The sequence below is a fragment of the Ailuropoda melanoleuca genome, chromosome 2 (assembly GCF_002007445.2).
Source record: "Ailuropoda melanoleuca isolate Jingjing chromosome 2, ASM200744v2, whole genome shotgun sequence".
Classification (NCBI taxonomy): Eukaryota; Metazoa; Chordata; class Mammalia; order Carnivora; family Ursidae; genus Ailuropoda; species Ailuropoda melanoleuca.
Genome location: NC_048219.1, coordinates 101,386,073 through 101,406,117, shown reverse-complemented (window position 1 = coordinate 101,406,117; position 20,045 = coordinate 101,386,073). Strand labels below are relative to the sequence as shown.

General features: G+C 44.8%; 1 protein-coding gene across 8 annotated transcripts in view; it reads left to right on the top strand.

Moving 5' to 3' along the window:
- The window catches only part of INSIG2 (insulin induced gene 2), a 32,123-nt gene extending 23,711 nt beyond the window's left edge, over window positions 1-8,412 (top strand). For 2 of the 8 annotated variants that reach the window (XM_034654421.1, XM_034654424.1), the window contains exon 6: window positions 2,153-7,145. In XM_034654421.1, the coding sequence (XP_034510312.1) occupies window positions 2,153-2,638 (486 nt within the window). In that variant the 3' untranslated portion in view covers window positions 2,639-7,145. The other 6 variants (XR_004623437.1, XM_034654423.1, XM_034654428.1 and 3 more) reach the window with 6 other exon arrangements.
- The last annotated feature ends 11,633 nt before the right edge of the window (window positions 8,413-20,045 follow it).

Below are 20,045 nucleotides of genomic sequence, written 5' to 3'. Positions count from 1 at the left end.
GTATTGGGATTTTAATTAGAATCCCTTCTCCCTTCTTTTACTTATTTATTTTTAGTTTTTTTTTTTCATCGTCCTACATATTCTGAAATTTCCCCACAGGTTGTGTTCTACTCATCCTGTTCAGTCAGAGATATTTCCTCTTTACTTCAGGGCTTTATTTTTTTTTTTTTTTTGGTCTTTGTTTTTATTATTTCTTCGTTCTCTTTTTTTCTTCTCTTCTTTCCTTCTCAAATTCCTCTATCCAAAAGATCTTTGACCTTTTGTTTCTGCTTTCTGTGTATCCCTTAGCTTTTCCCCGTTGTGCTACACTCTAGAAGAATTACTTAACTGGATCTTTCAGCTCAGTGAGCCGCTCCTCAGCTGTATCCACTCAGCATTCAGCCATCACTGGGTTTTTAATTTCAGTGATCACACTTCGAATTTCCAAGATCTTTATTTTATTTTTTGTGGAAATGTGCGGTCATTCTTGTATTTTCTGGGGGTATTACTTATTCTACCTTTAAAGTTCTGAACTTTTCTCCAGAGCCATTGCAGGGAAGGGCACAAGGAGCCCGTACCAGCCTGTCTGTGGCTGTGAGTGCTCCCCTGCTGGCCTTGCGTGCACTGCCGTGCCTCTCAGAACTTGGTCCTCACTCTTACCACTTTCATCCGGGGCACCTACTGTGTTGTCTCTGCCCGCTCCAAGATGGGGGAGCGGAAGTGTAGAGTGGGCCAGAGGGCTGCTTCCACAAGGGCCTGCTTGAACCCATCAGGTCAGTTGGGTATTTTCATCTCTGAGCGTCAGCCACCTCTGAGCTTAGACTGTCTCAGGTTTCATTTGTAGCAAGTTCCTTTCGGTAGGGTTTTTGAGCTGTGGTTTCTTCCCATCTATCTGTTCTCAGTTGTTTTCTTGCTTTCAGGAGTTCCTTGTAGTGTCCGGTCCAGGGAGGATACGTCTTATTTGGCAGTCTAGTTGTGTACTCCCTTCCTTGTTAATTTTTTGTTCTTGTTTCTACGGATCTAGGGTAGGAGAGAGAAGCTACAGCTGAAGTAGTCTGTTTCCCTGGTTCAACTTTCTCCACTATTTTTTTTTATACCATGAAATCATGCCATCTGCCTGTTCATTTGTCTTTATGTTTCAAAAAACTCAATTTAGTTAGGAGCTGAGCTAAATAGGTGAAGTCAGTGGCTTCTTGTTTGGCCTCAAAAAAATTGAGGTATGGAGAATATTTTTTCCTCTCGAAGTACGTTTAGTTCATTGAATTCATTGTGCCGGGGGGTTAAGTACACTAGTATCTGTCCCTTTATGCCTCCCTTCTTTTTACCACTGACGAAATCCGTGAAACCTGTCATCTTTCTTTGTGATTTACAAGACAGACTTTTCCAGGGTATGTCAACTGTTCTGAAGACAATGTTGTTAAGTATCCCATTCGGCAGATCAGATAGATAATGATGTGCCTGGGAGAGAATGGGCTATTGAGGAGCCTCATGTCAAAACTGATTGCCATATATGGGCAATTTTTCCCTTTCACCGTGTCCGCGGCTGCGGTCTCTGTGAGGAGTTCATGAACAAGGGGCAGTGTTGATTCCAAATCGAAACCGCGCTCTGGTGCAACCGCGTCCTTCTACTCTGCTTTTCGTGGCGGGATTTGCAACTGCTCACTGGCTCGTGGCCTCCCCAAAGGTGGGCTTTAAAAGTAATGAGCACTTAGGAAATATACTGCCACTTAAAAATCATCCTTTTTTATGAGGGCTCTGAAAACAATAAATTCCCGCCACACTCCTGTGTTTACATACGATTGTTGTGTTTGCAAGATTTGTCTCTTTCTCAGAAACAACTTACTGAGGACACTCGTACAGAATGTGATCATGGACGGAGTCATTGGGATAAGCAAGTGAGGAGACGAAAGAAAGAACCCGAGTGCTGAATCTGTTTGTTTTAGAAGAAAAGTTTCTAAAATGCATTCCCTGGGAATTTCTGCCACTGAACGAAACTCATTTCTATTCCCTTTATAGTCATCACATGTCACTCCTAGATCTTCTGGGAATGTCTACCCGACCAAAGTATGACAGTGGCCGTTCTGTTTTGAAAAAATCCTTTCCGCTTTTACAAAAGCCTGTGATTTTCCAGCAGGACATCACAGAAAGACAAAGTGCTACCCCATCATTTTAGGATCAGCTGGGTGCAGCTGCTGCACGGACTCTGCGTATTGGCTTGGGGAGCCCGCAGACTGACAACTCGAAGATGAAGCTTAAAGATGTTTGTAAGGACAAACCTTTGTGGAATTTCTTGTGCCTCACACCTAGCGTGTGTCAGTGTCACTCCCGTCTAAGAGAAAGCAGGTCAGTATACGTTGAAGCACATCTTTCCAGAGTGTATGTAAAATTCATAATAAGGTTGAGTCAGGTTCAGCTTTGTTTTTTTGTTTGTTTGTTTGTTTTTGCCAGAAAGAATACATCTGTGATCCTTAGATGTTTGATAGCATTAGTTCTGGTTCTGGCTCCAGCTAACTGTAAAGGGGCTGGGATGTGTGGTCCCTCCCCCGCAGGACAGAAGAACCACATCGGGGTGATCAGCAGTAGAGGCCGCCACAGTGGGTGTAAAGCATTTTGTGGCACTCTGCCCACTGGCATATTCCCTGTCCTAAGTGATTCATAGTGAACACAGCTAGGAGAAAATAAAATACTTTTTTTGGTGGTAAAATTAAAATTATAGTCTTTAAAATTCATAACATGTAAACTTAGTATCCAAGTTCTAGAAGGGTGGGAAAGAAGGAAGGGGCTCACCTTTACCTTTTCCTGTCATCTAAAAAAAGAAATGACCAGGGCTGGGGGGTGGCAGTGCCTGGGTCCCTCAGTTGGTTCAGCGTCTGCCTTCAGCTGAGGTCATGATCCCGGGGTCCTGGGATCAAGCCGCACCACGTCGGGCTCCCGGCTCCGTGGGGAGTCTGCTTCTCCCTCTCTCTCTGCCCCTCCCCCCATGCTCGCTCGCTCTCTCTCAAATACACAAATAAAATCTTAATAAAAGGAGAGGTGAGGGGAAGGAAATGAATCAGGTGTTTGCTCTGCACCTCCCATGAACATCCCTACCACACCCCTCCAGATAGGACTGTTCTACAGCTGCCGGTGTCCATGTGTTTCTGAAAGGCAGAGCGGGCTTTCAGACTCTGGTCTGACTGCGCTCTAGCGACCCAGGATCCTCCCCAGCACCCCGCGGCGCTGTCCCTGCCAGTCCCCGCGAGTGGTTTCCCATAGGGATTTCCAGCAGATTTCTCCGGCCATCCCTTAGGGTGAGTGACTGCTGGCATTTCTGACTCGGATGCAACCTCCAGTTCACAGACACGGCTTGCGTTTAATTCGCTCCTCCAGTCTGGAACGGGCTTATTTGAGAAGCTAATAAGGCTTAGAGCGTCAGCTCTCCGTGAACGCTTACACGTGGGCCTTGAGCCTCTCTCCACAGTTCTGCCACAGCCTCCACAGGCACAGTCCCATGTGAAAGTCTGACAGGACAGAAAGGTGATAACATTTTTTTAACCGCTTTTGACTTCTGGGAGTTCATTCTGGGAGACGTCTGTGTGAATCATTAGTGCCGGGTGGTACTGTGTTTGATGTGCCCCATCGTACAGGAGTACTGGGCTGGGGCATCTGCACAGATGGGCTGTGTACATGAGACATTCTGAAGGAGTAAGGAGTAAGAACATGGAGCTAACCAGCTGGTCAGGAAAGGCCTCCGAAGAGTGGAGACAGAGGTCCTGCTGAGGTGTGAAGGAAGGCTCAAACTCAACTTGAGGAGGGGAGGGCATTTCTTGGTGGCATGGGATGGACAGGAAAACAATGTGGGCAGACAGGTGAATGTAGTCTGGAGAGCCCGAAGACCAGTCTGGAAGTAGTGAAGATGGGAGATAGAGGGAGCGGTGGCAGGTAGGACGTTAAACATGGGGATTGACTTCTCTTTGAGGGTTTACATGACTCCCATAAAGCCTGCAAGCAGGGCATGCTGCTTCTTGGAAGAGTCCACAGCTGCCTGTGGGGGTTATTCTAGAAGGCTTACAAGTTGAGACTGCCCCATCTGCCACAGTTCATAGAGTCCCCATTTATCAATCATCATCGTTATCAGACTTTCCTTGAAAAAAAAATGTTCTGAGGCTGATCCAGGTGTGATCCCGAGGTTTGCCAGAGTGACTCAGGGAAAGAGCCAGCCTTGGGAATCCCACAAACCCAGACTTGAATGCCACACGGGTTCCTTTTGGACTGGGATCCTGGGCGAGTCCCCCAAGCTTTCTAAACCTCGGTACTCTCATCTATGACATGGAGATATGCTACCATCTTCTCTTACAGCCTCTGAACGTCACATGCAATCATATGTAATATAAACAGGCATCCAGTTATATATTTGTTCCTTTCCTTTTTGCATTTCCTTTGCATTAAGATACCCTCCTGATGTCTCTGTCAAAATGAAAGGACACGGAATGCACAAATCCTCTATGCCAACCCACAGCCATCCACAGCTTCACTTGTCAGGTTACGTTCCAGGACCACGTTCCTAAGGAAGTAGGGCAATAAAGTGGCTCATTGTGGTGATACTGAGTGATTGTTGGGCTGGAGGTTTGACCAGGTTTGGTGGGGAGTGTCATCCACGGAGAGAAGCTCAGAGGAGGTGTCACAGGACGGTGTGAGGGCACCAGAGGGAAAGAAGGATGTGCGAAACAGGAGATAGGTTTTGTCAGCATCTTATTTTTGCCTAGGGATGATGGCTCTGTCCTCATACTTCACAGTGTCACCACTGTGAGACTGCGGTTTCCCCAAGAAGGAGTTACGTTTTAATTAGCCGTAGGTACCTGATTTCTGATATATCAGTCCTTTTCTCCGGGCCTCCTCGTTTCAGGTTCTTTTTTGCTCACGTCCGCCACTTGCTACTCCTTTTATGTGTATCAGAAGGAAACCACCAAGCAGCCTGGAAATCCTATTACCAGACCTCAGGATATTAATTGTCAAGTTTCTCCCCCACGGTTACACAAGTGCTGAAAAAGTGGTTCTCTTTCAACAGTGTCTTGTCAAAACGCCAGGCACAGTTTGTTTTTGACATTTGCTGCTACTGTTAAATAATAGTCTTGCTTCTGTCATAGCTAATGTTGACTTGAAGGCATTTGGAGGGCATTTCTCAACTCGAGCCTTAACAGGAAGACCTGGGTCTTGACAGATTTTTTTTTTTTTTTTGCTTGCCCAAGGCAACTGAATGTAAGGGTAGCAACCTTTGCTTTTCTAATCTCAAGAAAATTTCAAATGGGCACGCACAGCTTAAAATTTTAGATGAATTGTATGCATGCTCTTGCACTCAGACATACACACACACACACACACACACACACACACACACGCACAAGGTGGAGTTCTTCAAGTTTTGCCATCCTAGGAATGACATTTGTATCCATTAAATAGTATCTCATTTTAAGACCACTTAAATCCCGGCTGTTCTGCCTTGGTAAACTTTTATCTGTTAGAATGTCATACTTAATTACAGATCTCTTTAAAATCAATAAGCAGTTTTATTGTTTCTGTATTTGCAATGGCGTAAGCCCTTGAGCACTGCCCCGCTCACAGCATGCATGGCGTGCCATCTGTCAGAGAGAATCTGGCCTCTTCACACTTTCTTCTTGGGCCATGTCCATTAGAAATTTAATTCATCGCTCTTCCTCACTTCCCTGAGAAGGCATCTTTTGCATTTTCCCCCCGAATGTCTTCTAGACAAATGTGTAGAGACCTTCTAAGGGCACTGTAATTTCTGAAACGTTCACCATTTGTGAGGTAATAGAGGGGAGGCTAAGAAAAAAAAAGGGGAGCAGAGCAAGTGAAAATTGTACAAGGCTTCTGTGGAATTGCGTGGGAGTTGGCATCGATTGTATGTGAAGGGGCCAAGAAATGCACAGTTGGTTTCAAAGTAAATACCAAAGGAATGGTTAATGAGACAGTTCTGCTTTGCAGTTTCAGAAAAATGGAAGTATACCAATCATTAGCATTTCCAATAAGGAAGGCAGCTTGGGTTCGGAGCTGTTACATGGAACAGTAGACCATAAGCCCAGTGGAGAGGCATCCATCACGACCTGGGGCACACCTTTCTATGACCACCCCATGTCACAACATTCGTCCTCAAGTTTTGAGAAATAACTTTTAAGAGATTTCCAAAATTACAAACTCTGAGCCTGTGAATTATGAGACCATTATATCACCTCACTCTCTCTTTCCTTTTATCCTGATGTTGATACTTGTCTGGGAGATGAGGTTTAAATGGCAGTGGTTTTTCCTCTGAGGAGAACATTTGAAATCAGGGTGTAATTATCCCATGATGATTCATAGGCATCACGTGGCCACTGAACTGAATTCTAAGATGCACGGGAAAGAATGGTGTAGGTGGAGGGGACCCTAACATTCGTCTAGGACAAATACGAGTAGGACAGTCCAGTCTTGGCATTTTGCAAACGCAAAAGCACAACTCACATTGCTTAAGTGCTTGCCCCAGGTCTCATGGCCCGCTAGTAGCAGAACGAGACATTTCCGTAGCATTAAGAGGGTAGTAACAGTTCAATTAATGAAAAGCGTAGATTTGATTTTGTAACTCTGGCAGATTTACGGCCGTGTTGGCAACTGGTAGGAAATGGGCATTTGTGAGTTGTGAATGTTTTTATTATGAAGGGCAAGTATTTGTTACCTTAAGTAATAGGTGGGTAAATAAGACCGAGTATCAATTATATGCTTTACATTTACCACGCATTTACTCCATTAGAGCTATGAGGTCAGTATTATTATCTATAAAGATATAAGATCAGTCCTTTATATGTGAAGCAACAGAGGCTTACAGAGGTCATAATCTGCCAATGTCACACAAGTAAACTCTATGGCCAGAGACGGAGCCCAAGTGCTCGTTCTTCTCGGGCTGCCTCTGGACTGTTTGTGATGTCAACACAGGTTATGTATGTCGGTGGAAAAGGAAATGTTAGATGTGGAACTTAAACATGTATATGAAAGTCCTGTCCTCGCCCTTCCTAAACAAATTTAAATTTTAATTGGAACAATGAACAATGTCACTGGTACAATTCTTGGCTAAGAAATGATTTCTGAGCCTGAGAGTTATCATTTTTTAATGAAATAAATTAGATGTCTTGAAAGAAGAGGTGTGGGAAAAGATTGTCTGAATCATGATGTATGAAAGTGGAGATATTTTTAAATCAAAGAATTAAGTTAGTCTCATAATGAAGAAATAGGACGTAATGCACTTTTTACCAGATAACATTTTCATTTATGACTTAAATCTGAGCTTTCAAGCCACTCTATTGTCTTCAATTTTAAAATTAAAGTTGGCATATTGAAAACATTTTCGAAGTTGTTGGCATATCCACAAGAGAATGATGACAAAACAGGCCCCTCATTTTCTAAATTTCCATGAGACTTGCATATGAAAAAGCATCACAAGCATTATTTGTGAAGTTGGAAGTGATTTTTTCATGTTACCCCCATATTTTGACATTCATGCCCTTACTGAAGACAGGGAAAAAATATGATTAGGTTAATTGTCAGATCAAGGACTGTAATTACTATAAATGCAAGAAGGTAATTACTTCCTCTCCCTCTGCCCCACTTTTAGGTCTGCAAAGGCTAGCCCTACATACCACATGAAACTACTCCTTCCTGAGCATGCCCTTCCTAACTAAGCCAATGAGGAAACTAGAACTGCAAGGTCATGGTGATGAATGGGGTTGGCTGGGTGAGAATCCAGGGCTGATGGCTATATCGGTTGGGACTTTGGGGGTTATGCTTGACAGGATACCTGATCCAAAATGACTTAAGCAAGCAAGAAAGTTACTGGCTTATGAAACTGGCTTCACATATAACTGGGATTCAGTTTCCCAAACTGCCATCAAGATGTAGCTGCCTCTATCCCTTTGGTCTACTGCTGTGTTGCCATTAGTCTTGGGCTTCCCAGAGGCAGGATGGTGTTGGCAGAGCCAGCCCCCTGTCTGCTCCCACTCATAAGCCATCTCTCAGAAACCTCAGCGAAGGTCTCAACATATCTTGTTGGCTCTGGTCAAGTCAAGCATCCACTGCCAAACCGATTCCCATGGATAGTTCTCCACAGATAAAATGGGACATGATGATAAAAATAAGGTAAATGTAAAAAAAAAAAAAAACCCAAAAAACAAACAACAACAACAACAACAACAAAAACCCCGAACAACAACCAGAAAACAAAAACAGGTGTCCTGTATGAGAGCCAGAAAGTCATAATGAAGCAGAAGCTGGAAAAGCAAGAGGAAGGAGCTAGTTGCTGAGAGAAACAGACAATAAGAAATGAGAAAAGAGAAGAGAGGAAAACCATCTGCTATCTTTCTGCTCCTTGTGAAACCTACATGTTCCTTCCAATAAACTCATTAAAAAGGATTTAAATTAAGTGGTTTTCCGTTCTTTGTAACGAAGTGACACTGATCAAGGCTGGATTCAGGTAATACGTAAGCTATGGATGCCCTCAGATAACTCGTGTCCTTCATGGGAAGAGAAGACCACCCAGGTGCTCAGAAAACGTCTACACTCGGTTTCATGCAAAACTCACCATTTTTCAACCCTTTTCCCACTTTTGCCAGATACATTTTAATTTATGACTTAAATTGGGAGCAAGTGAGAAAGTTCCCAGCTCAACTTTGTCACTTGGTGCAACAGAAGAGACTCCTGATAATCTATGTGGTAAAGTATGAATTGGCCACACTTCCTTTTAAATAGAATGTTCTTTTGCATACAAGAATGTTTAGGTCAGTGAAGCTAGAGACCCCCACTGAAGCGATTCCTTAGAATCTGAGCCAGACTACAACTCAAGCATTTCAGTCTCTCATTTGAAAGGAAACCCAGGCAAACTAAGAAAAGAGAGTCTAGAACCTCCTCCCCCAAGGAATCCATCCTACATTTTTAGCCGCTCCTCTCTTCATTTGGCATCTACCAAATGCGAGGTGACAAGGCTTGAGAGATCGATTTGCACTTGAGGATGAGAGGAATGCATTTTATTCCGTTTCTGCTGCAGGCCCCAAAGCAGGCAGGTTGTGGGACTAACTGTGGAGAAGTCTTTTCCTGATGTCATGATTCAAGAGAAAGATCACAGTTTCCCAGAGATTCTGTGCTAGTAGAGGACAGGTTTCCTGGGCTTCTTGTCTCTCCCATCTTGCTGCTCACCATGAATGAATCCAAGGGGAACACCACCAGCTCCAGCATTGGAATCAGTTTCCCTAGGCTGTTTCTAGAAGGCTCCATGGAGTTGTACAGGGGTACCATCTGTAGCCATATGGCTTCGGTCCCTGCCATATTCAGCTAAACCACTTTGTTTTTTGGCAAGCCAAATAATTCCATTAGTATAGGATGTCTTTACACTTTCAGAATGAAATTGTCTTATTTTGCCAAACCCTTATGTCCTTTCTTAGTGAAGTTGATACACTGGGTCAGTCTCCCCTCCCCACATGTCCTAAACCCTTCTCTCTCCATAATTCCTGGAATAAGTATGGAATGGAGCAAAACAAAACAAACAGATCTTGCCCTCCAAAGCCAAGCTATGTAGGGAAATGTTAGGTCACTCTTGACAACTGAGAACTGGACTTGAAGACAATACAAGAAACTCACCGTTCTGTGTTGTTTTTTAATGATTCTCCTCATCCCCATGGGTTGATTAAGTGTTTTTCCATGGGCTGTCTTCAGTTCTTCCCTGTCCTGGGAAAGTGCCTGTTTCCAAGCCTCACACCCACAAGCCATAAACAAAGAGGGAAGGTCATGTGCATGGGCGTTGCAGAGTGCAGGAGATGCCTATCAAAAACGCAAGTCGTCTCACCTAGAGCCTTTATCCCTTGTAGAATCTTCGTTTTTTGTTGTTTTATATATCCTAATCATATTAAAACTGAATTTATTTTACACTGAATTATTTGTTCAGAAGTCGAAAGTATACATCATTCAGGTAGCATTCTACTGAAAACCCCTTTCTTTGCCTGAGCTGTGGTAGCTCTGTGGTCCTATGACGTGAGGCAGGCAGGAGTTGCTATCAAAGGATTAGTCCATATCATCCAGCAAATTACACCCTCTTTCTAGGACAAAATACTGCTTCTCTGCACCTGAGGGTTAGTGCTGTATGGTGGGAAGGCTCTGGATGAAGGGCCAAACCTCATGGATCTAGTGTTAGCTCTGCTAGTAGTTTGCCGCCTGGCACAACAGCTTTGAGTCTGTTTCCACACCAATAAAATGAAGCCCCTGGATGAGCCGGTCTCTGAAAGAGGCAGCAGAGCAGAGTGACTAAGTGTGGGGTCCTGGCTCTGCCTTCACTCACAGTTTCAACTTGAGGAAGTTCTTTTACCTCCACTTTCCTTGTTGTTGTTGTTGAATCTGTAAAATGGGGATGCCATGAGTTGATGTGAGGATTAAATAGCCTCAGACATATGGAGTGCCTAGAAGAGAGCCTGGCTCAGAGTCCGTGCTCAAATGGTATTAATAGGAACATCACCATCTCAAATTCCTCCGAGCCATCAATAGAACCTTGTCCTACCCACCATAGAAATGTGAAAGAGGACTCGATTTTTTGCTTGATGTGGGGGGAAAAATCCATATATGAAAAAATTAGGAGGGGCGTCGGGGTGGCTCAGTCAGTTAAGTGTCCAATTCTTTTTTTTTTCATATTTTATTTATTTATTGAGAGAGAGAGAGAACATCAGCAGAGGGAGACGGAGAGATTCCACTGAGCATGATGAAACTGGTTGTGTGGCTCAATCTCATGACCTGAGATCATGACCTGAGCCAAAATCGAGAGTCGGACACTTAACTGATTAAGCCATCCAGGTGCCCCATGTGTCTGACTCCTGATCTTGGTTCAGGTCTTGGTCCCATGGTCATGAATTTGAGCCCTGAGTGGGGCTCCATGCTGGGCATGGAGCCTACTTAAAAAAAATTAGGAAACAATACAAAATTACCTGATTAAATGAAAGATTGACTCTCCTGTCAAGTAGTACCAATACAAGTTGGAAAATACAGACCTTAGTCAATTTTGGGGGTCCCTTTTCTTTATGGCAAGAGTGATTTTTTTTCTTCTTCCCTCTGGCAACCATTAGCTTCTCTGTATTTATGTGTCTGTTTCTATTTTGTTTGTTCATTTGTTTTTATGATTCCACATACAAGTGAAATCATATGATACCTTTCTCTGCCTGACTTATTTCACTTAGTATAATACCCTCTAGCTCCATCCATGTTATTGCAAATGGCAAGATCTCATTCTTTTTTATGGCTAATATTCTATTATATATGTGTGAGTTTATGTTAGGTATATATAGGACACATGTACACACACACACACATACATGTATATATCACATCTTTATTCATTCACCTGTCAATGGATACTTGGGTTGATTCCATATCTTGCGTTTTGTAAATAACACAGCAGTAAACATAGGGGTGCACATATCTTTTCAAATTAGTGTTTGGCAAGAATGATTTTTGTTTGGAGATGATCTAACAGACATCTCCAACAGACCTTATGATTTTTCCATACCTACTCTTCCCTGAAACCGGCTCCTCCCCAGCCTTTCCACATCTCAGGAATAGCAACATGCTTTCAGATTAGTTGGACCAAAAATGAATAAGGATGCAAAAGACTTATGTAACAGAATCATAAAGGTACATATTATGAATATATATCAAACTATGTGCCCTGAAGATAAAAAACATATTTTTTGTGTGTGTGCCTGTGGAACAGTCACAATAATTGGCCATATGCTGATGAACACAAATGAAATCCCAGTAAGTTTCAAAAAGTAGAGGTAATGTGGATGTTTTCTATTCACAATGCAGTAAAATTTAAAATTGATATAAAATCAGAATTTTAAGAACGGTTTCATTTTTTGTGGGGGGGATCAACTCTTAATTTTTTTAATTTTTTTTAATGTTTTTTTATTATATTATGTTAGTCACCATACAGTACATCCTGGTTTTTGATGTAAAGTTCGATGATTCATTAGTTGCGTATAACACCCAGTGCACCATGCAATACATGCCCTCCTTACTACCCATCACTGGTCTATCCCATTCCCCAACCCCCCTCCCCCCTGAAGCACTCACTTTGTTTCTCAGAGTCCGTAGGGTAGTTCAATTTTTAACTTTTTAAGGGACCTCCACACTGTTTTCCAGAGTGGCTGTACCAACTTGCATTCCCACCAACAATGTAGGAGGGATCCCCTTTCTCCACATCCTCTCCAACAATTGTTGTTTCTTGCCTTGTCTATCTTTGCCATTCTAACTGGCGTAAGGTGGTATCTCAGTGTGGTTTTGATTTGAATTTCCCTGATGGCTAATGATTTTGAACATTTTTTCATGTGTCTGTTAGCCATTTGTATGTCTTCATTGGAAAAGTGTCTGTTCATATCTTCTGCCCATTTTATGATTTGTTTATTTGTTTCTCGCGTATTGAGTTTGAGAAGTTCTTTGTAGATCTTGGATACCAGTTCTTTATCTGTAGTGTCATTTGCAAATATATTCTCCCGTTCCGTGGGCTGTCTCTTAGTTTTTTTGACTGTTTCCTTGGCTGTGCAGAAGCTCTTTATCCTGATAAAGTCCCATAAGTTCATTTTATCTTTTATTTCTCTTGCCTTTGGAGATGTGTCATGAAAAAGGTTGCTTTGGCTGATGTCATAGAGGTTGCTGCCTAGGTTCTCCTCTAGGATTTTGATGGATTCCTGTCTCACATCAAGGTCTTTCATCCATTTGGAGTTTATCTTTGTGTATGGTGTGAGAGAGTGGTCAAGTTTCATTCTTTTGCATGTAGCTGTCCAATTTTCCCAGCACCATTTATTGAAGAGACTGTCTTTTTTCCATCGGATGTTTTTTTCTGCTTTATCAAAGATTAGTTACCCAAAGAGCTGAGGGTCCATTTCTGGGTTCTCTATTCTGTTCCATTGGTCTATATGTGTGTTTTTGTGCCAGTACCATGCTGTCTTTGTGATCACAGCTTTTTAGTACAGCTCGAAATCTGGCATTGCGATGCCCCCACCTTTTTTTTTCCTTTTCAACAGTTCCTTGGCGATTCGGGGCCTTTTCTGGTTCCATACAAATTTAAGGACTATTTGTTTCAGTTCTTTGAAAAATGTCATTGGTATTTTGATTGGGATAGCATTGACAGTGTAGATTGCTCTGGTTTCATTTAAACAACTTTGAGTCAAAGGAAAAGTACAAAATCAAAGTGCAGAATTTCTAAAAACCAGTGATGATGAAAATACTACTACTAATTAGATTTTGAATCTAAAGGATTGAACTAAAGCAGCATACACGGGCAATGTCATAACCCGTAAAAGGAATGAAATATAAGGAATTAAGAATCAACTCAAAAGTTAGAAAAAAGACAACAAAATAAACCAGAGGAAAGCAGAAGAAATGAAATAATAAGAATTAATGAGGTAGATAATGGGGGAAAATAGAGTGAATAAGTAAATAACTGGATCACTGGGGCAAAATCAGTAGACCAGATAAGCTTTCTCAGAAATTAAGGAAGAAAGAAAAAGACAAAAAAGAAAATGGCAAGAAGAAAAAATGCAGAAAGCAAGGAAATTTTAAAAACAATTTTATGCAACTTTATCTAAATTTGCAAATTTGAAAGAAATGGGTACTTTTCCAGGAGAATATACTTTACTGAAACCAACTCCAGAACATTTAAATAAGCCAATTTTCATAGAAAAAGCTAGGTAGTATTATAAAGGAGTTAATGTTTAAAAAGCACCAGGGCTAAAAGTTTCCTGGGCAAATTCAGCCAAACCTGTAAAGGATGGATGGTTCCAAGACCATTTAAACTGTTCTGGAGCAGAGATAAAGAAGGGCAACTTCTTCTTTTAACCCTACTAGGATAACATCGATAACAAAGGCTGTAGGAAAAAAAAAAAGAAACAATAAATGAATCTCCAACATGAATATTGATGCATAAATCCTAAATGAAATATTAACAATCAGAATGCAGTAGCATACGAAAAGAATAATTCTTCATGACCAAGTGCAGCTTATTCTAAAAATGCAAGGACAGTTCATCAAAATAGAGCTAAGGAGAAAAATCATATGATCCTTTGTATAGATGCTGAAGATGCATTTCTGAGAATCCAAACTTACATAAAAAACACTGGAAGGACAGATCAGAAACTGTTGAAGCCGGTGGCTCCTGGGGAGACAACAGGGGTACAAAATGGGGCAGATACAAGCATGAGTGGGGGACAGGGTTCTCAATGTACATCTTTTTCTATCATTTTCATTTTTGGACCATGTGATCCTTCTACCCATTCAAAAAGTCAAGTTCTCGATGGATGTTAAATATTATCATTCAGCTACCCTTGTATTCTGTGCCAGAAACTTCGAACTGTGTTCTTGTTGAAAAATGAAGCGTCGAGTGAATTACAGACAAGAGCAACACTATGTCACAGAATTGTGGGTGAGTTAACTAAAATAAAAACCAAATGTGCTGGTGACGTCCCTTCTAGAAGAGCTCTCTTTGCGCCATCTTGACTACAGGGTGTGGCAAACCCTGGACTTGCTCCAGCACAAACAATCCTACTTATGGACTTTGATAAGTTGTATATTACGTCCCAAGCCCACAATGCTGATCTGACTTTGTCGTTTGATACAAGAGGAAAACAAAACCGGAAGTGATACACTCCAGTCATGGTGGCAGAGCTCAGGCCTCCAATCTGTCTTCCTCAAAAACAAACCATGAAGTGGTTAAACGGGCAGTATCGTCCTGGACTACTTAAAGGGTCCTAGACATTGACCCTAGACATTGACCCTAGACATTGACTCCACTGCGTTTATTGAGGACCTGCCCTGTGCCAGCTCCGGGGACAAAGAACTCAACGTCTCCCCACTTGTCTCCAGAGGGCTCAGACCAGAGAGGGACTCATGAGCTGGGCCACCTGTTAGTACCTGCTTTTCCAGACATGTCTAGAGGAAGCCCACCTGAAAGCTCCACCACCCAGCGAGGGTGTGCAGTCCAGGCAAGCCTGCCCGAGTTTTCAGGGGTGACTTGGAGTTTGGAAGACATGGAGGTGCCAAGAGGTGGTGAAAACAGTGTGGAGCAAGAGGCTTTTGCTCAAGCCACACGTCTGCCCAAAAGGCCCTCCGTCTCCTCCGCGTACCAGTCTCATGGTTCAAGTCGCCCCCACAGAGACAGTTCAGGCCAGGGCACCCTCTGTTCTTCTCTGTCTCATACTGGTGTGGTTGGTTATGTTTGCCACTGCGTGCCTAGGACCTAGCCCAATGCTTGGCATTCCAGGGGTGCTTGGTAAATAGTTGGCAAGTGAGCAAAGGGTTTGTAAGCTGTGTTCCTGAAAGAAAGCTCGCCAGGAATTTTTGCATCATGTATTTCATTTCTTTATTTTTTAAAAAAGATTTTATTTATTCCTGTGAGCGAGAGAGTGAGCAGCAGGCTGGAGAGGCAGAGGGAGAAGCAGACTCCGCACGGAGCCAGGAGCCTCACGCAGGGCCCGATCCCAGGACCTGGAGATCACCACCTGAGCCGAAGGCAGATGCTTAACCATCTGAGCCACCCATTTCTTTGGGTAAACCTCTGTGACAAATACGAACACCCATTCAGGTGCTTGTTCTTTCTGGAAGAGCCTGTTGGGACTGACTGACTGAGGGCACGGTAACAGCTTGTAATCCTGGGCTCGGGAACAGTCCTCCCCTGACCTGAGTCCACTTAACCCTGTTCCCTGTGCTCTGCCCCTTTCCCTCTACTTCTGGCGCACAGCTCCTCTCTCCGCAGGAATCCTAGCAAGGATCTTGCGTCAGGTAGATGCAAATACATTTTGAAGGGCTGCCTAAGGCCGGGCCCTCGGTGGGTAGTACCCAGATACTCTGCGGCTACCTACTGTTTATTGTATGATCCTCAGCTCCTCGTGTAACTTCGAGCCTTAGTTTCTCCCTCTGTAAAAGAGAAATGTCATTCCTACTCCATTTATTGGCCACATTTGTGAGACTCCCAGTGGAACACCTGGGCATAATAGATGCTCAATAAACATGAGCTGAGAACGGTTGCTATTATTAGTGGTGACAGCAGTGGTGTGTTTATCGGTTTATTTATCAGTCTCAACACATTACAAATACCCACCAGCAGAACCTGCTCCTTGTCCCATTACCCGTGCGTGTGCAGGGAACAGTGACGAGCAGACGAAGATATTGAGAAAGTCATTAAACAGTTCTACGTGAGTGGGACAGCAAAGTGTGAAATATTGGCAAAGGAAGACTGGGGACAAATAAGACTGAAAACAAGGACTTTTAGAACCACAGGGACAAGCACGGTCTTTAGATATATCTAAGCCTGGGTTTAAGTACCTGGAACTCCGTCGAAGTCGATTCTTGGTGTCTGACCTAACTCCTTGCCCTTCAACTTTTCTGGATTCTTGGGCAGATGCTCATTTCTCTCCCTCCTTCCCCTCGGCTCACTCTTGGTCCGTCACCTCCGGGCTCTGCTTCCTGTGCCCTTCCCTACAGGGGAGGCCCCGGGTCTTCCTCCTCAGGTCCTGGGGCCTGCCACCCTGACCCACCCCATCATGCAGGCCAGGACCCCATAGTCGCTCTCGATTTTTCTTCTGCTTTCTCTTTCCTCGTTGGTTTGCTGTATGTGAGCCGTCCTCACACTTTGCATCCATGCAGTCACCAGGAATGGCAGCTGGACCTCTGTGCTGGCCACCCAACTGCCTCTCCGCCCTCAGTGGTCCCCCACACCCGCCTCTCCCTGTTAGCCCTTCACGGTGCAGTCAGAGCAAGCCTTCCAGCACAGTCACTGCTGCCCTCAGGGGACAGTCTGTCTCCTTAGCATGGCGTCCGAGACCTTCAGGACCCGCTTCTGCCCACATCTCCACCCCTGTCCTGTCCCACACTGAAGGGCAGAAGCTCTGCTCTCTCCCACCCCTCAGGGTCTTCCTTTGGACGCTCCTCTTGCCGGCACCCCTTCCCCTTCCTCCTCACCAGAACTCAGCTCATGGACCACCTCCTCCAAGAAGCTTTCGCAGACTATCCCCTGTCCTCACTCAACTTGCATTCACAGTATTGACGCCGTAGTATGGTTGCCGCTCACTGGTCCATTCCCCTGGAGGGGACGGTGGTGAAGAGTGGGTCACGTGGAGCCAGCTCACCTGGGTTCACGTCTGGACGCTGCCACCATCAGCTGTGGGGCCTTGCCCAAGTTTTCATACGCCCCTCCCCACCTCCCCCTGCCCCGTGCTTCACTATCCCACCTGCAAGCTGAGAGGAACCTGCTTCTCGGGTTGTCGTGAGGGTGAAACAATTTACACACATAGAGCCCTGGGAGCGAAGGTGGCACATTTTAAGCCCGCGTGAGCGTGACTTATTATTCCTAGAGCACCTTGAGGGCCGGGCTCTGATTTATTTGCCTCCGTGAGCCCCTGGCACTGAATTCATGAGTAATAATAGCTCTAACACGGACAGGCAGAGCCATGGGTGTTGGTAGAGCTAGCTCTGCGCACGGCCTAGAAAGTGCGCGCACACTGCAGCTACTTAGTGCTCAGCACCCCGCTGTCGGAGACCTACGACCAGCCCCATCTCACAGAGAATGCTGGATCGCTCCAGTCTGTTGCAGGAGCAAACAGTACCGATGGTATTGAAACTGGCCATTCTGACGTCCGTACGCGTGTGTTTGGAATTTGGGGACTTCATTCACTGAGACTGGGTCCGCATCTTCTCCTTGTCCTGATTTTGTCTGGCAACCTCCTGCTTGTACTTAACTCCCAGCTTCAAAGTCACTGCCCCTGGGAAGCCTCGCTGGGCCTTCCAGGACATGTCGACTCTGCGACTGGTGCCACCACGTGGCATTTCTATATGTCTTTCTCCCTTTTTCTGACCTCCACTCTGCAAGCTCTCTAAAGGCAAGGGCCACTCATGATTCATCTCAGTAGCTCCCAGGCCTAGCACAGTGCTGGCAGGTGAAGGTACGGGACCCAAATTGAGCAAAACGGGATTCCTTTGGTGAGTGCTGTGCTCATGGAGTGGCAGGCAACGTGGGCCATCGGCAGAGGAGCGCTGTGTGGGTGGGCAAAGGCCTGGGCTCCGGTCTCCTGCCTGGTCCCACCGTTGACGTTCCTGCCCGTCGTTCCTCACCTCTTCCCCAGGACTCCCAACCCCTTCCCCATGGGGACCACGATATGGAAAGCTCTGCTGGAAAGCTAGGCACAGCTCCTACCTCCCACTTTCCAGCACCCATCCTGACCTCCATTTCCAAACAAAGGTCCTCAGAGTCTGGGGGGGTTTCTCTGTAGGGAGCCAGGAGTGGCTTCCAGTACCGCTACTCCACCCCCAGGTTTCCAAAAGGGGAGACCAAAAAAAAAAAAAAAGAAAAAGGAAACTTGTTTTGCCCTTTCTGAAGGCTGCCCACCACTTTTCGAGCCTCCATAGACGTGTGTACCCCAAACGCTACGGTATGTATTGATACAAGGCAAGGACAGTGCCTTGTATTCAAAATCCCCATTTCTTCTCCTCAAAACCTGGCCCTCCGCAGAACGCCAGTCTCACTGACCTCAGCCTGGAGCTGCTCCCCGCATCCAATCGTGAGGATAATGTGTGGCAAGGCTTTGGACCACGAGAAAGGTCCTGGCTCTTTCTAAAATGGTCAGGGCACGTTAGCAATGGAAACTGGTGAGAAGAGTTCAGTCTTCAGGGCTAACCACTGTGAAAGCGACAGATGATTTTAAGCAGTTTGGGAAGTTTATTCACTAACCTTTTGAGCCTTGACTGGCCTGCCAGACAAAATTGTTGTCCATGTTGCTGAGCTCTGCCGTGAATTATTTCTATGTGTTCCCACGTCTTTGAGATACTCCTCAAGATTCAGGTCTTGAGTTATGTTGGTTCAGGTTCTCTAAGAAGCAGACACCAACACAATATTACACATGCATGAAAGAGATTTATTGGGTGGGGGGTGCCTGTGAAGAAAAAAAGGGCAGGAAGCCAGGGTCTTTAGACAGAGACACGGGTGCAACAGCTCTGAAATGAGGTAGGAGAAAGGAGAGCGGGTAGGAGGAGTGTCGGGCCGCCGGGCAGTCCTCAGAAAGTCTCAACAAGACCATTGAGGAATCATCAAGCCGAAGGTGATTTTATTTTTTTTTATTTTTTATCNCGGGCAGTCCTCAGAAAGTCTCAACAAGACCATTGAGGAATCATCAAGCCGAAGGTGATTTTATTTTTTTTTATTTTTTATCTTTTTAAAGATTTTATTTATTTATGTGACACAGAGACAGCCAGCGAGAGAGGGAACACAAGCAGGGGGAGTGGGAGAGGAAGAAGCAGGCTCCCAGCGCAGGAGCCCGATGTGGGACTTGATCGCGGAACGCCGGGATCACGCCCTGAGCCGAAGGCAGACGCTTAACACCTGCGCTACCCAGGCGCCCCGAAGCCGAAAGTGTTTTTAGACCCTCGTGTCTGTAGGAATGGGCCTGCACGAATACCCCTGCTAAGTTCCGGCTTTGGCTGGGAGCAGCCCAGGGCAAGTGCGGCAAGAACACAAGTGTGGGTCAGAAGGGCGGCAGCTGGAGCTGTCAGTCAACTGTGTTTCCCAGAGCAGCAGATCTGGGCACGGTTTCTTCCCCACCGCCACCGTGGGTGGGAGGCATCTGATCATCTCTCCCAGGTCGCTCCTCAAAAGCCTCTTAGCCACTGGTCAGCTTTCTGTGTTGGGCAGATGGATCCAACCTTCTTAGCCCATCCAGGATCTCCCACCCCAAGTAAGGAAGGTTGATAGGATCTTGGAAGTCCCAAAATGATAAATATCCCGTATAAAAAGAACTTTGTGAAAGGTGTTGTAATTCGTCCCATACAGAAAAAAAGGGGGGGATGAGCTTCTTAGCCAAAAGAGTTCAGAAAACACCTGTTTTTAAACAGTGTTGAACAGATTTCCAGGATTTCTTATGGCTGTTACTAGGCTGATCTGTATCTTGAGTCTTCAAGGTAACAAAATAGTGTGTAGAGTTTGTCAAATTTATATGGCCATCGACTGCCCGTCCATCCTCAATTTT